Below are 14,175 nucleotides of genomic sequence, written 5' to 3' on the forward strand. Positions count from 1 at the left end.
CTACATAAGCAAGTTTAAGGTCAGCCTGAACTTCATAGCAAAACCCTGTCACACACACAAAAAAAGTGGTTTAAAGGTCTAAGAAAAGGCAAGAGAGAAAGGAAGGAAGGAAGGAGGGAAGGAAAGAGAGAGAGAAGCAAAGAAAGAATTCACATTTGTGAATGCTATTGCTCATGAATGAAATTATAAAGACAAAATGGGAAGCAAGCTGTGATACATGTGAGTCAAATAGAAAATATGGACACTACCATGATATTAAGAAAAGACAATTTTAAAAATTCTCTGTGTCTCTATGCATGGCACTGGAGTTGAATCCAGGGCCTTTACTCTGAGTTATATTCCCAGCCCTTTTTTATTTTTTTATGAGACAGTTTCACTAAGTCACTAAGTGGCCCAAGCTGGGCTCAAACTTGCCATCTTCCTGCCTCAGCCTCCCAGAGTGCTGGGATTACAGGCATGCACGACCACACCCAGTTTAAAAATTCCTTAGGTAAAAAAGGAAACACACTATTCTCTTGCCTTGAGGTGCTCCCGGCAGCTGACAAGATGACTGTCCCCACTGCCCACAGAAGCTTCTGGTGAGAGACCAGGCAGGACCAGGCTCCCTGCTGAGGGCTCTCCTTCCCCTCACCTGCTCCTACTCCAACCCCACTGGCTCCCCTTTCTCCCACCCCTAGGCCTTTGCTCCTGCTGCTTCCTCTGCCCACAGCGCCCACAGCTCTGGCAGTTATGATCCTACCCATCCCTCTAGGCTCCGCACAAACCCCATCTCCTCCACAGGGTGGCTTCTGACCACTCCACCCTCCTCCTTTCCATCCTTCTGAGTTTCCGCAGCATCTCCTTGTCCCTCTGTCTTGGCACTGACCAGTCATTTCCCCAGGACAGAATGGGGGGGGCTATCTTTTCACCATTAGAGGTTGTGATAGCAGCACTTAATATTCTAGTGGATTAAAAGCAGGAGCTTCAAATTCTAATTCAGCCACTTACTGCTGCATGACCTGGGGGTCATCACTCAACCTCTCTGACCTCTGTACCCTCATCTGTAAAATGGGGAGTGTCGCAGTTTCTATGTCACAGGGACACTGTGAATATCTGATGAAATCGCTGCACGAAGAGCCCAACTGCAGGGGAACCCGGTGCCAGGACTGGGGTCCCAGCGCAGCACTAGGTGCCGCCTCCGCCCCTCCACAGGGCCCGGCACACCGTCGGTGTGCTGAGCCGAGCTGGTCTTGGAGACGGGGGCCTGCCACTGGGGTTGCAGCAGGGTCTCTGTGAGCCAGCTCCGGCCGGCCGGGCCTCACCTCTCCGTGTACATCTTCGCGTCGCTGACCAGCCGCCGGAGCCCCACAACCTGCCTCCAGAGGAGCAGCAGGCGGCTGTGCTCGCTGCTGAAGTAGGCGTTGAAGGACTGAAGGGAAGAGGCGCCAAGTGAGGGGCTGGAGGCCAGGCGGCCCCTCCCCCAGGCCCCTCGCTCTGACCACCGTGGGAGGCACGGGCACCCGGACAGGGGTGCACCCTCCTGCACCCCAGCCTCATGCTCCTCTGGCCCAGGGCGCGCCTCCACTGGCTGCGAGAGGCAAGGGCACGGGCAGGGTGCTGGGGACCTCTGTTTGCATCCCAGCTCCCAAGGGCAACACCGTGGACAGGTTGCTTATCCCCTCTTTAAATGAGGACAATGAGGGCGGCGGCGTGGCTCAGGGCAGAGCACCTGGCTACTATGGGCAAGGGCCTGGGTTTGATCCCCAGCACCAAAAAAAAACAAAAGCCAAAAACCCGGCAAATAAATGGGGATAGTGACAGCATCCACCAGCTGCTGCTTGTGCGAGGACTAAGGAAAGGTGCACACGGTAGGTGGGAAGGAAGCCTGCTCTCTCCCGGATGACCAGAACCCTGCGGAGGAAGTGCTCACCGGCTGAATTTCCTCTGCTTCTCCAGACCCGAGTCCTCACCCTGCCCCAAGGGCCCCCACCAGGCTGCCCCGCCCGCACCTCCTCCTCGCGCCTCCACGCCGCCTCCCGCTGCTCCAGCTCCTGGCGGCTGCGTGTCCAGTCGCTGGTCACCTTGCGAATGTCCTCGCTCAGGGCCTTGTTGGCCGAGCCCACCTGGTCCAACTGTTCTCGCAGCATGGCGTTCACCTGGGCCAGGCTGGCGCTTCTGGGCGGGGAAGATGGGGCAGGGGGCGCTAAGGATCAGGCACCGGGCCGTCCCACCAGCCCTGGGCCCTCCTGGGGGCACCCTCACCTCTGCTGTTCCTCCTCCAGGCGGAGGAGGGCGCTCTCCAGGTCTTGGCTGTGCTCCGTGTCCTGGGCGGGAGGCAGGACATGAGGCTTGGCAGGCGGAGCTGAGGGTCGGCCCCGCCTCACCCCAGCACCCACCTTCAGCCGCTGCCGCTCCAGCTCTGTGGACCGCTCCAGCAGCTGCTGCTCCAGCTCTGAGCACTTCGTCTTGTACTGGACAATCTGGGGATGGGTGGGCAGCAGAAGTCAGCCCCAGGGGGCAGGCGGAGACAAAGTCAAGGGAGGGTAGGGGCGAGGAGTGGACCCGGAGTGGACCCTGACCTTGGCTTGCAGTCGTTGCACCAGCTGGGCCTGCCGTTGCTGACCCTCCTGGTAGGCCTGCAGCTTGCGCCGGTAGGAGGCCTGCTCCTCCTGAAGCTGCCTCCGGAGCTCCACGCTCTGCCGAACCAGCCCCCTGGGCTCCTGCGTCTCCAGCTCTCCAGACTCCAGCCGCATGGCCTGCTCCAGCTGCAAGGAAGGACCCTGGATGAGAGTCAGGCCCAGGCCTCTGCAGGGGGCGCCAGGCTGGGTCCAGACCCACAATGCCTTGCAAGCTGACAGCCTGGCTCCAGAACAGGCACTTGTGGGCAAGCCCGGAAGGGGCCACTGCAGACATCCATGGGCTCGCAGACAGGCGTGGAGGAACATATACTGAGCATACATGGGCACATGCGTGCAAAGCAGAGGTGCACCTGGGTGAACTGTAACTGTCCTCAGCGCACTGTGTGCCTCTCCAGAATACATACTTAGCCCCCTTGTGGTTCATGATGGTCGGATTTGTTGCCACATCTCCCCACCCCCACTTCCTCCCCAAGGTGAGGTCTGGAAAGCTTGGAGTTTTCTTCCCCATTGTATTTTTTTTTTTTTTTTTAGTACTGAGGATTGAACCCAGGGCCTTCACACTGACCTAATTTCCAGCCCTCTTTATTTTCTATTTTTTATTTTGACACAAGGTCTTGCCAAATTTCCCAGGCTAGCGTGAGCTGAGGAGGCTGAGGCATGAATTTGCAGTCCTCCTGCCTCAGCCTCCCAGAGTGCTGGGATTACAGTTATGCGCCTCCATACCTGGCTTCCCGCTGTATTTTAGTGCCTAAATAGCAGTCATGGAATGGCATGATTGGCCATCAGTAAATATTTGGGATCATAAATTAATGACACAAGGACATGTGAACCCATTCAAAATAGAGTATACATATGCAGATCTGAGCTTACAGATGTGTGCACAGGCATTTTCATGTCCCCAGGGTGACAGAAATGAGCATGCCCATATACAGCACAGAAATCTGTTTTTGGGGTTTTTTTGGTACCGGGAATCGAACTCAGGACCTTGCACTTGCCAGGCAGGCACTTGTGCCGCTGAGCTATATCCCCAGCCCTAGCATGGAAATCTGTAACGTCACCCTCCACAGCTCCCTCTTCAGGCCCTCTCACCTCCCTCCGCTCCCTCACCTCTGCCACTGTCCTCCCTCCACCCCCAGGCAGCACTTGGCCGCTCCATCCCCAGGCTCCATGGGCTCTGACTGCCCCCAGTAGCCATGGAACCCTCTCAATCCCCTTTGGGGGTCTGCTGGTCCCGGGGCCCTCAACCTCCTGCAGCTGTTAGGAGGGAGTGGGGGAGGAGGCAGGAGCTGAGAGGGACTCAGCAGAGTGGGGAGCACACACAGGGCCCTGGGGACCACCTCCTCTCCTGCCAGCCACCCACCTCCCCTGTACCCGCCTGCTACCGCCTGGGCTGAGCACTCACATATGGGGCCATACTGGGCACAGGAATGCAATGGGAGGACAGCTTCTCTCACCCACGCTAACCCCGGGTCTAGGCCAGGTCTGCGGCAGGGACAGGCCACGGCCATGCGGGGCTTCACCGTGAGTCAGGAGAGACGGGACTGAGGCTGCTGAGGAAGGAGGCAGGTGGGGCCCTGCCTGGGCAAGTGTCGGCCTGGACTCCACCCAAGCTGGCGGTGGGCAGCGTCTACGTCGTGCCTGGTGGTGGGCCTGACAGGCGTGTGTGTCACACATCACGCGAGTGTACCTCCCTGGCTGCAAGTGGGGTACGTTCAGCCATCTGTCTCTACGTGAGGGCCTGTGCGTCGTCGTGCGTGCTGGCTCACGGGGTCAATTCGGTGTCTGGGTTTTCCATGTACCGGGGGGAGGTGGCAGCTGTAGCTGTAGGTCTATGCTGTGATGCAGGGACTGCGTCCCTGTGTGTCCCAAGCCGTGAGTTCCTCTGTGCGTCTACCTGTGCATGTCAGGGAGATGTGGCCACCGCTGTGACTGGCGAGTCTAGGGAGCCTGGTGTGTCCCATAAACCTTCCATCCCTAGGTGAATTTTTTTGTGTGGGTACCAGGAATGGAACTCAGGACCTCACGCTAACCAGGCAGGCACTGCAGCACTGAGCTACAGCCCAGCCCAGGAGCCTGGTACGTGGTAGTGACTGTCTTCGTGCGCTGAGGAGCCTTTTTGGGCTGATGCTGGCAGTGGCAGGGAGGGGGGGAGTGCGGGACGCGGCCTGCATCATGCGCACATAGTGGCGGTGTGACTGCTCGTCCAGGGGGCTCTTCTGTGCCCTGTGGGGCTGAGCGGCATCTGGCTGTGGGTGTGGATGATGCTGTGCTCCCTCTGAGAGTCGGAGTGTGCGCCTGTGGCGTGTTTGTGTCTCCTGTGGCATCTCAGGCACCTGCGTGTCTGTGTGGGGTCTGCTGTGCTATTTACGCTCTGCACACCTGTGCAACCTGTGCCACTGGCCTCTGTGATGTGGAGGGGCTCGGGGGTCAAAGCCAGGGCCAGGCCCCTCCCGGCCACACCTCCGCCGTCACTGCACACTCTGCCCCTCCCAAAGCAGCCTTTCACTGAACTTCCCTTCTGAAGGGAAGGGGGCTGCCACGAAGCTGGAGATGAAAGTTTACTAGCAACCGGGCCCTTATTCCATTCACTGGCCGCCATTCCAGTCCCTTGTCCAGGTTGCCATGGACACTGGAGGAGGTGGGGGGTGCTTTCTCTGGAGCCACAGCCACTCCCTCCTTCCTCATCCCAGCCGCCTCGCCCTCCATCTGCTCCTTGGGGACCCTGAGGACCTCTCCGACCACTGGAAGGTGGCTTTAGGAGCCCCTGCCTCTGTTTCCTTGCAGGACACGCAGTTCACAGCACTTTGACCCTCACGCTTCTCCCACTCCCTCCCTGTCCTAGGGGTGCTGGGGGTTTGGAGGATCAGAATAACCTTGCCAACTGCCCCAACCCAGGAAAACCTGGATGACTCCCCCAGCCCAGGCCGCCATTAAACAAGTACAGCCACAGGAGCAGGCCTGGCTACCTGCTGGCACAGGGACAGGAGAGCAGAAGGGAGAGTGTCACGTAGCTGCGCAGCTCCAGGCCAGGGGTCTCATCCCAGCTCCACCACTGACCGAGGGCCTATCATGGCCCCTGCCTGGGCCTCAGTTCCCCCGTCTGTAATAAGGTGCCGTCCAGGTTCTGATGCTGCCTGTGGACTCCCCTCCAGAAAAGGCCTGCACGGTCATTCTGGTCCAGTCCCTGCCTCCAGGGTGAGATGTGCTCAGTCCAACTCACTCGGAGGACAACAGGGCTCCCAAGCTGCCCCTGCATGCCATTCAGCACATAATGGAACCTTCTAAAGGACGAAGCTCCCGGCGGCGGCTGCAGCCCCCACAGCTCTGTCCCAGCACAGCACGGACCAGCCATCTGCCACCTTTCTTCCCTTCCTCTGCCAACCAGGGGCAGAGCTGGCTTCACTGCCGCTCAGGAGTTGGCACTTAAAAGACAGCTCCTGGGGGCTGGCACAGTGCCAGGGGCCAAGAGAAGAAAGGCCCAAACCAGGAGGAGGCTGGCTCAAGGCCTGTCACCACTGACACTGCAAGACTCAGGCCAGCCTGCCTGCTACACCCCCTAGGGACCCTGGGAAAAAGAGCTCTGTCCTGTCCCCAAAGCTAGGGGACATTTGGGCCCCTACCTTCAGCAAGTCCCAACAAGCCAGGGGCTTGTCCAGGCAGGCTGCTACCAGGACGGGGCTTACCTGCAGCCGCACATAGACGTGCACACCCCCCCCAGCACACTATGCAGACCGCTGCACAGACAGGGCCAGCTCGGGGGGCTGGGCCAACACTGCCCTGCCATTAACTCAGGGGGGACCCTGGGGCTGCCCTTGCTTACTGGGTCCTTTCCCACTTTCCAGGGCCCAGCTGCACCCCAGGGCGTCTAGCCCAAGAAACAAAACTCCAATCCAGAGCCCCAGGCTGGGAGACAGGAGACCTGGGTTCTTGTCTTTTTTTTTTTGTACTGGGAAACGAACTCAGGACCTTGCACTTGCCAGGAAGGTGCTGCACTGCTGAGCTATATCCTCGGCCCTGGGTTTTTATCTTAACTGGCTGTGTGACCCCAAGCACGGTGCTTTTCCTCTCTGTTAAATGGGCTGTGATCAGTAGTCCTGCTTGGTGTGTAAAATATAAAGTACCCACCACATTACTGGTACACAGTAGGCACTCAATACATGGTAGCTACAGCTACACTATGAACTGTTAACACCCATCTGCACACATGAACTCACCCCCTGTGCAACAGGGGTTGCACTCTGCCCCGGCACCCAGGGCCTCCCGTCCCAGGGCCTGGGGTCCCCAACAGCCTCAGCCCTGTCCCTGGAGTGCAGTCCCGTCTGGACATGCAGACAGGCTCGGCGTCTCAGTCCTTCCTGGCCCAGCCTCACCCCGTGCAGAGCCTTGCAGCTGCCTTGGCCCAGCCCACAGAATGCTGTGGGTGCCAATGCCAGCTTCCCAGCCCCTCGCCATGGCCTTGACCCCAGTGCCCACGGAAACGGGGACCCAGGGAGAAGTCCAGAGCCCTGGAGCCAGGACGGGCCCCTAGGGGCTTTGTTCTCTGTGCCCCAACCCAGGCACTTACCTGATTAATTCACTGATCAGACACCAACCCCCAACCCACTGCCACCCACTATGGAAACCAGCTTCCACAGCGCTGCAAGCTGCCAGAGCCGCAATCTGACCCCAGGCCTGCCTGATGCCAGCCCACCTTGGCCCAGGGTGGGGCCTGATCTGGATCCGCCCGCACCCCCCAGCACCCACCCTCTCGCTGACCGCGGTGTACTTAATGGCCAGCTCATCGCGCTCGGCCCGGCTCTGGGCCAGCAGGTCCTCCACGCGGGACAGCTCCTGCTGCAGCAGCTGGTTCTCCTCCTGCAGTGACAGCAGCGATGCCATCTCCAGGGCCGGCAGAGGGGCTGGCAAGGGAAGAACAGTGGGCACATGGTTGGCTTCTGCTTGCAGGGCAGCCAGCAGGGCATCCTCCTCACAGATGCCTCCCTTATCCCTCAGGGTGAGAAGAGAACCAGGTCCCTGCAGGAAGTAGCTCAGTTTAGGAGTCCAGGGAGCATGTCTACCTATCCCACCCAGGGCCAGAAGGCCTGTGTTCTTGCTCCTGCCTTCTCTGAGTACTATTCTCTATGCCTCAGTCCTACTCATCTGTGAAATGGGTAGAATGGCAACCAGACCTTGCAGGAAAGCAGGTAAACCTCACTCAAGGGCAGGGCTCCAGCAAACTCCCATAGCTAGGGCTCAAGATAGTGTAGGTCAGGTTGCAAGGAGTGGGAAGAGAGGAGGAGAAAGGCTGAATCAGGCTTCCTGCTTGGGCCATCGGACCTCTGCCAAACCCTGGTCTGATCTGAGCTGCCCTCGCCCTGTAATCTCAGCTTCAGCCAGCTCACCCCTTCCCCAGGAGAGAATGTGACCATTTGGTGTTCAAGTCTTTGCAGCAGGCCGTGCAACTCTTCCCTTCAAGCTGCACCTTGTAGGCAATAAAGAATCTGGGGAAATCACACCTTCCTGCCCGCTTCTTTGGGAAGTGGGGCCCCCATCACAGGGCTGTGCCTGTCTCAGAAGGAGTATTCAGGAAATAGTGCAATTCCCGTCATCTGAGGACTGCTGGGTAGGGGCTGAGCAGAAGGGGAAACGTGGGCAGTGGAAGAGGCAGCACCTGGACCCTCGGGCTGGGCAAGGTTGCCAGTGACAATCTCCCTGATACGAGCGGGCAGACAGCCGAGCGGAGAGCCCCGGGCCAGGTCCTGCACACTCCGACCTTTCTCCTGGCCTGGGCTGAGGACGTTGCTCTCCAGGGTCTGCAGGGGGGAAAGAGAAAGGGGTGCTCAGGGACCTGGGACCCCGGACTCCGGGGCCTGGGAGGAGACAGGCGAAGCCCCGTGGCCCACAGTGTGCTGGTAGGAGGCCCTCGGGGAGGCCCCAGACAGAGCACAGTCTGGGAGTCAGAACTGCGGAAAACCCCTGCCCCGGGAAGGAGGCCGCCCTGAGGCCAGACAGGAGAGCTGAACCCCGAAACCAACTCGCAGACCCCAAGAGCGAAGCACAGTGTGCTGGGCACTCTCATCCAGCTCCAACCCTAGCGGGGTGAGTGAGGCTCTTGCTGTGCCAGAAGTCACCCGAACCCTGAAATCAAGGGGTAGGGATCCCTCTCCCCTCCGCAGGGCACTGGGTGGGATACGGTAGCCACAGCAGTTGAGCCCTAGGCCCCTCCCACCCTCAGATTTGCTGGGACCTGCAAGCTGAGTGCCCTGTGCACCCCCACCTCGTCACCCCTCCCCCCCCAGGACGCACGCCCCTCTCACCACTCCTACCAGGCCCCGCCCTCCCCTGAGCAGGGCGGGAACACCCCCAGGCCCACCTGGATAACGGTCTCCAAAGCTAGCTGGGTCTCCAGCGACCCCGCCAGCCCCAGGTTCATGGGGGGAAGTGGCTGTGGGCCCCCCTTGCCCCCCTTCTCCAGGGCCCCAAGACTAGCCCAGCCAGAATGCCCCAGGCCAGGCTGCCGTGCTGAGCACAGGGCAGATTAAGCTTAAATCCGGCGGTGCCCCCACGTGACTGTGCAGTGGGCGGAGCCGGGGGTGGGCGAGGGGCGGAGGGGAGGGGGCAGAGGTGGAGGAGAGTAGAGTGGAGAGAGAAAAGCGGTGGGGAAAAAAGAAGGGGGCAGGACCTGGAGGTAAGGACCCCCCACTCTCCACCGTTTCGGGGCTGCGGGGTCCTAGAGTTCTCCAAGTCCAGGGGGTGGGGTCAGCAGCCGGAGGCGGGAAAGACCAGAGTCCCAAGCCCGCGGGAGCATCTCCGCTGACCCAGAACAGGCTCACAAGGTTGCTACGGGAGCTGGGACAGCGTCTTCCCGCAACAGGTGCAGGGCAAAGGACGCAGGCCGCGGACGCCTCAGCTCAGGCCGGCAACTGGGTCCCCTCCCCCCACTGGCTGTGGCTCAGAGTTGGGTTTTTGCCTGTGCGGCCTCAGGGTCCCCCGTGTATGGTGGGGATAATACTGGCCCACGCCTCTGGGAGTTATCTGGGATTAAACAAAACACTGTCTGTGCATCAACAGCCGGTGACACGGTGCCAAGTCCACAAAGTGAACCCGTGGCCTCGGGGTGCCCTTGGCTCCAGCTCCAGAGCCACCCCTCAAGAGTCGCGCTGAGCTCCGTGGACTCCAAGAAATTGTATGCAAACCCTGTGTGCATGTGCTCTGCTGCAACACCTCGGCTTCCAGCCAGTCCTCCAAAAGCCGACTGAATTCTTCATGGGAAGTGGACACTACAGCTGCAGCGCCTGGTGTGGTGGGAAGGTGGTTCATCCCTCCCAAAACTCGTGTTGAAACTGGGTGTCCAGTGTAAGGTTGAGAGGTGGATGAGGTTAGGAGAGGATTAGGTTAGAAGGGGATCCGGCTGGGAGAGATTAACACCTTTATCAGGGTAGCAGGTTAGTGTGGATTGCTGGGAAGCAAGCCCAGCCCTCTTCTCCTCCTGCACAGCCTGCTTGCCCTCCCCTTTCCTCCATGTTAGGACACAGCACAAGGTCCTTGCCAGATGAGGCCACCCGGAATTGGACTTCCAGCCTTCAGAACAGTGAACTCTTCTTTTATAAACTACCCAGAGTCAGGTATTCTGCTATAGCATCAAACATGGACTAAGAAAGCCAGGCACACCTGTAATTCAAGCACTCTGAGAGGCTGAGGCAGGAGGATGGCAAATTTAAATCTAGCCTGGGCACCTTAGCAATTTAGTGAGACTCTGTCTCAAAATAAAAAAATTTTTAAAGGGCTAAGAGAGCATCTGATCACCTTGACCGCAATCTTAGCTATGCCTCTTCATAGACTGTATGACCCTGTACTAATGACATCATTTCTCTAAGCCTGTTTCCTCTGTAAAATGGGATAACTGGTGCCTGCTGGAAACATGAGGCTTAAATAAGATGCTCTGCTGTCTATCGTGTGCCTGGATATGGTATGACAGACGCTGCTATGGCTTCCCCAAAACTCATTTCCAGGTCCTTTTAGTAACATGGCTAGAGGCTGTGTCCTAGAGTCTCTTGCAGTGGGGTGTGGCTGTGTGGCCAAGTTCTGGCCAAGGGAATTAAAACAGAAAGAATGTGCATCCCTGCAGGCCCGGCCCATACCTTATCCATCAACCTGAAGGAAATAACTCCAAGGCCTCAGGACACCAGAAGCACAAGATGGATGGGGGTGTCTGGGGCCCTGGGTCACCAAGTAGGAGGCCTCCTGCTAAACACCCAAGGCACTTCATGAATGCAGAGCAGCCTTCTATTGTGTGAAGCGTCTGGAGCTCAGCGTTAGGTTATCACATCAGCTCATGTTACCTAATTACTATATGCAGTTAAATAGGGACAGGTGTTGGTCATTATTGCTGTAATCGCTCCTATTCATTAGCACTTCGCATCTGGTTCTTCCCATTACCCAGTCTAAAATCTTGTGCCTGGTTGTAGAGCGGTGGAGGAGAACCTTTCAAGAGCTGTCAATGATACAAACAGCCCGCTGCGGCACACATGCCATAGGTTCACCACTGTTCTAGGCCCTCAGCTATTGTTTGGTGAATAAATACAGAGGAGATAACCTGTGCCCTCACCCGCTTGCTTGGCCTACCTGACCCTCCAACCTGCCAGGCCTCCTGCCGGAGCCAGCCCAAAAACTCCTCAGTGATCACCCATGGACTACAAATATATCTGTTATTCTTACCACTTACCCATTTCTAGCCTCAGTTTACAACAAAAATATTGGCCCAAGCATGAGCCTGAATGTTACTTCTGTACCTTATCTGTTTTAGCTTTCTTGGCAGCCCCAGAATGCGAAACTGTTTTGCCCACTTTGCAGATGGCAACACTAAGGCTCAGTGAAGGTGAATACTGTACATGAGCTCTAACTCATCAGCCATGAAGAGCTGAAGCCATCGCTGAGACCCAGGGCTGCCTCCTTCCAAAGTTTAAACAGTAACAGCACTGACTACTGCATGCCAAGTACAACTCCAGCCTTCAGCTGAGCTACATCCCCAGCGCTTTTTCCATTTTTAAATTTTAAGACAGTGTCTTGTTAAGTCCAGACTGGGCTCAAATTTGTGATTTTCCTGCTTCAGCCTCCCAGGGCACTGGGACTCCAGGTCTATACCACCATCCCCAGCTTCTGCTATGTACTGTATAGGCTGTCACCATGTCTTGTTTGGACTGCTGAAATGGCTCTTCATGAGATTCCCTGCTTCCCCTCTTGTCCTTGCACTCCATTCTATTTTCACATAGTAGAAACCATGCTCTTAGGCCGGTGTGGTGGTACACACCTGTAATCCCAGCACGTGGGAGGCTGAGGCAGGAAGATCATTACAAGTTCGAGACCCGCCTGGGCTACAAAGTGAGCTCAAGGCCAGCCCGAACTGCAAAGTGAGACCCTGTCTCAAAAAGACCAAAAAAAAAAGAAAAAAAAGAAAAAAAGAAAAATGAAACCATTCTCTTCTCTGCCGAAAGCCCCCATTGGCTCCTGTCACACTTGAGATGAAGTCCACAGTGCCCCTACAGTCCACAAGACCTGCCTGTCCCATCTTCTCTCCCTCTCTCCGCCTCACTCATCCCATTCTAGCCTTGCTGGCCTTCTTGACGCCTCTGATACACCAGGTACTCCCGCCAGGGGGCTTCTGCACCTTTGTATTCTCTGCCTGGGATGCTCTTCCTCCTGCCTTTGTATGGCAGATTCCTGCTGGTCACCCAGATCTTGGCTCAAAAGTACCGCCCTGAGAGAGCTAACTAACCCTGATCTCTCAGTCCAAGTGGCCCCAGCCTGTGGTCACCTTGTACGTTGTTTTCTTCAAGGGCAGGGACCAAGTTGGCTCTATTTGTTGCTACCGCCACAGTGCCCAGGACCCAAAGCTCCATGAATAACTTCACTGAGTGAGTCAAGGAATGCTAAAAGGGCTGGGGATATACCTCAATGATACAGCATTTGCAGGGCATACACAAGGCCCTTCATTTGAGCCCCAGTCCCCCACAAAAAAGCTGAAAGACAAGTAATTAACACAGACTGGGCACTGTACCCTGAAATGCTCCAAAATCCAACTTTTTGAGCTTGCTGATGCCACAAGTGGCTCAAACCTGACCTCACATGCCAGGTCACAGTCCAAACACAGGCACCCTAAAAATACTGCATAAAATTACCTTCAGGTGATAGTATAAGCTATATACGGAATACAAAAGGATTTTGTGTTTAGACTTAAGTCCTGTCTGGAGATATCTTATGATATGCAAATAATCCAAAAATCTAGGGGGCCGGGGATATAGCTCAGCGGCACAAGCACCTGCCTGGCAAGTGCAAGGTCCTGAGTTTGACTCCTGGTACCGCCCCCCCCCCCAAAAAAAAATCACAACAAAATATGAAACCTGTGCCAAACATTTTGGAAAAGGGATAGGAAAGGAAACGATTCCCACTGGCTTTGGTTGGAGTCAGCAGAGCAAGACTGACCACGGATGGTGACCCACAGGGTGGGATCACAGAAGGACCCAGTGAGAAGAGACCCAGCACCCACTGCATCCCAGTTCAGGTTAAAAAGCCAGGCAGCAGCGGGGTGTGGTGACGCACAGGTGTAATCCCAGAACTCAGGAGGGTGAGACAGGAGGACTGCCACTCACTTCCAGGCCTACCTGGGCTGAACCAAGGAGACCAAGTTTCAAAAACAAAACAAAGCAACAGCCAGGCAGTGGAATGAGACTGGCCCGAGGGGGACGCCTACTTTCCAAAGGCTTCAGACAGACCAGGAGAAGAGGGGCTAAATGAGGAAAATGTGGGGGTGCGAACCCCCCACATCCACAAGCTGGCTTTTGAGGTCTCTCCTGAACCCCGTGCCGGTGGGGTGCACCCCCTGCCCTAGCGTCTGCAAGGCTCGGGCCGCAGAGTTATCCATCAGCAAGGAAAACAGGAAATCTCAGATGTAAACACAGATGGCCCCCGCAAGGCCCAGTCCCCCTGCGAGTGACTCAGTCCTTCAGACAAATCTCGTCCCCGTGGGGGCTGAGAAGATTTGATCACAGAGGCAGACATCCGCCCAGAGCAGTCTTCAAATTTGGGTTTGCACGACCACCACTGGGTAGCTTGTTCAAAATGCCAACGCCATAGGGCTGACCGCCACAGGGGCCTCGGACCCCATTGTGAGGAACGCATGGGCCGAGGTCCAGGTGGTTGGCCATCTCAGTTTGCTCGTCCGCACAATGGACACCGTGGGCTCGGCGGGGCTTGCCACGAAGCGGCCTGGCACGCGCGGAGGGGAGGACCGAGCGCGCACGCAGGAGGCCGCAGAGCGCGGGCTGCGCTCGCCGTGACCGCCGGCGAGGACCTCCCCCTGCAGGCGGGGCGCGCTGGTGAGGCCCTGAGGGCCGCGTAACCTGACGGGCCCCGGCCCGCGGCAGCCCGGCCGACCCGCAAGGATCGGAGCGCGATGAGGGGCAGGCGGCGCAGGGCATCTGCAGGGCCCTGGGTGGCGCTGCTCCCGCAGGGCCCGGGCAGTGGCCGGGACAGCACCGGACGTCCTCAGGCCCCAAGGCGGGGACCGCGGCTCCAGCCC

At 57.6% G+C, this 14,175-nt stretch overlaps 1 protein-coding gene across 1 annotated transcript in view; it reads right to left on the reverse strand.

Moving 5' to 3' along the window:
* Crocc (ciliary rootlet coiled-coil, rootletin) overlaps positions 1–9,125 on the reverse strand; it is a gene marked incomplete in the record, with an annotated part of 40,864 nt that extends 31,739 nt beyond the window's left edge. The window contains 8 exon segments of the mRNA XM_013507377.1: positions 1,302–1,408; positions 1,989–2,154; positions 2,242–2,303; positions 2,376–2,459; positions 2,559–2,744; positions 7,362–7,516; positions 8,269–8,410; positions 8,971–9,125. Of these exon segments, the coding sequence (XP_013362831.1) occupies positions 1,302–1,408; positions 1,989–2,154; positions 2,242–2,303; positions 2,376–2,459; positions 2,559–2,744; positions 7,362–7,516; positions 8,269–8,410; positions 8,971–9,030 (962 nt within the window).
* Positions 9,126–14,175: the final 5,050 nt, after the last annotated feature.

Source organism: Chinchilla lanigera, unplaced genomic scaffold (assembly GCF_000276665.1).
Source record: "Chinchilla lanigera isolate Chin_1 unplaced genomic scaffold, ChiLan1.0 scaffold00126, whole genome shotgun sequence".
Taxonomy (NCBI): domain Eukaryota; kingdom Metazoa; phylum Chordata; class Mammalia; order Rodentia; family Chinchillidae; genus Chinchilla; species Chinchilla lanigera.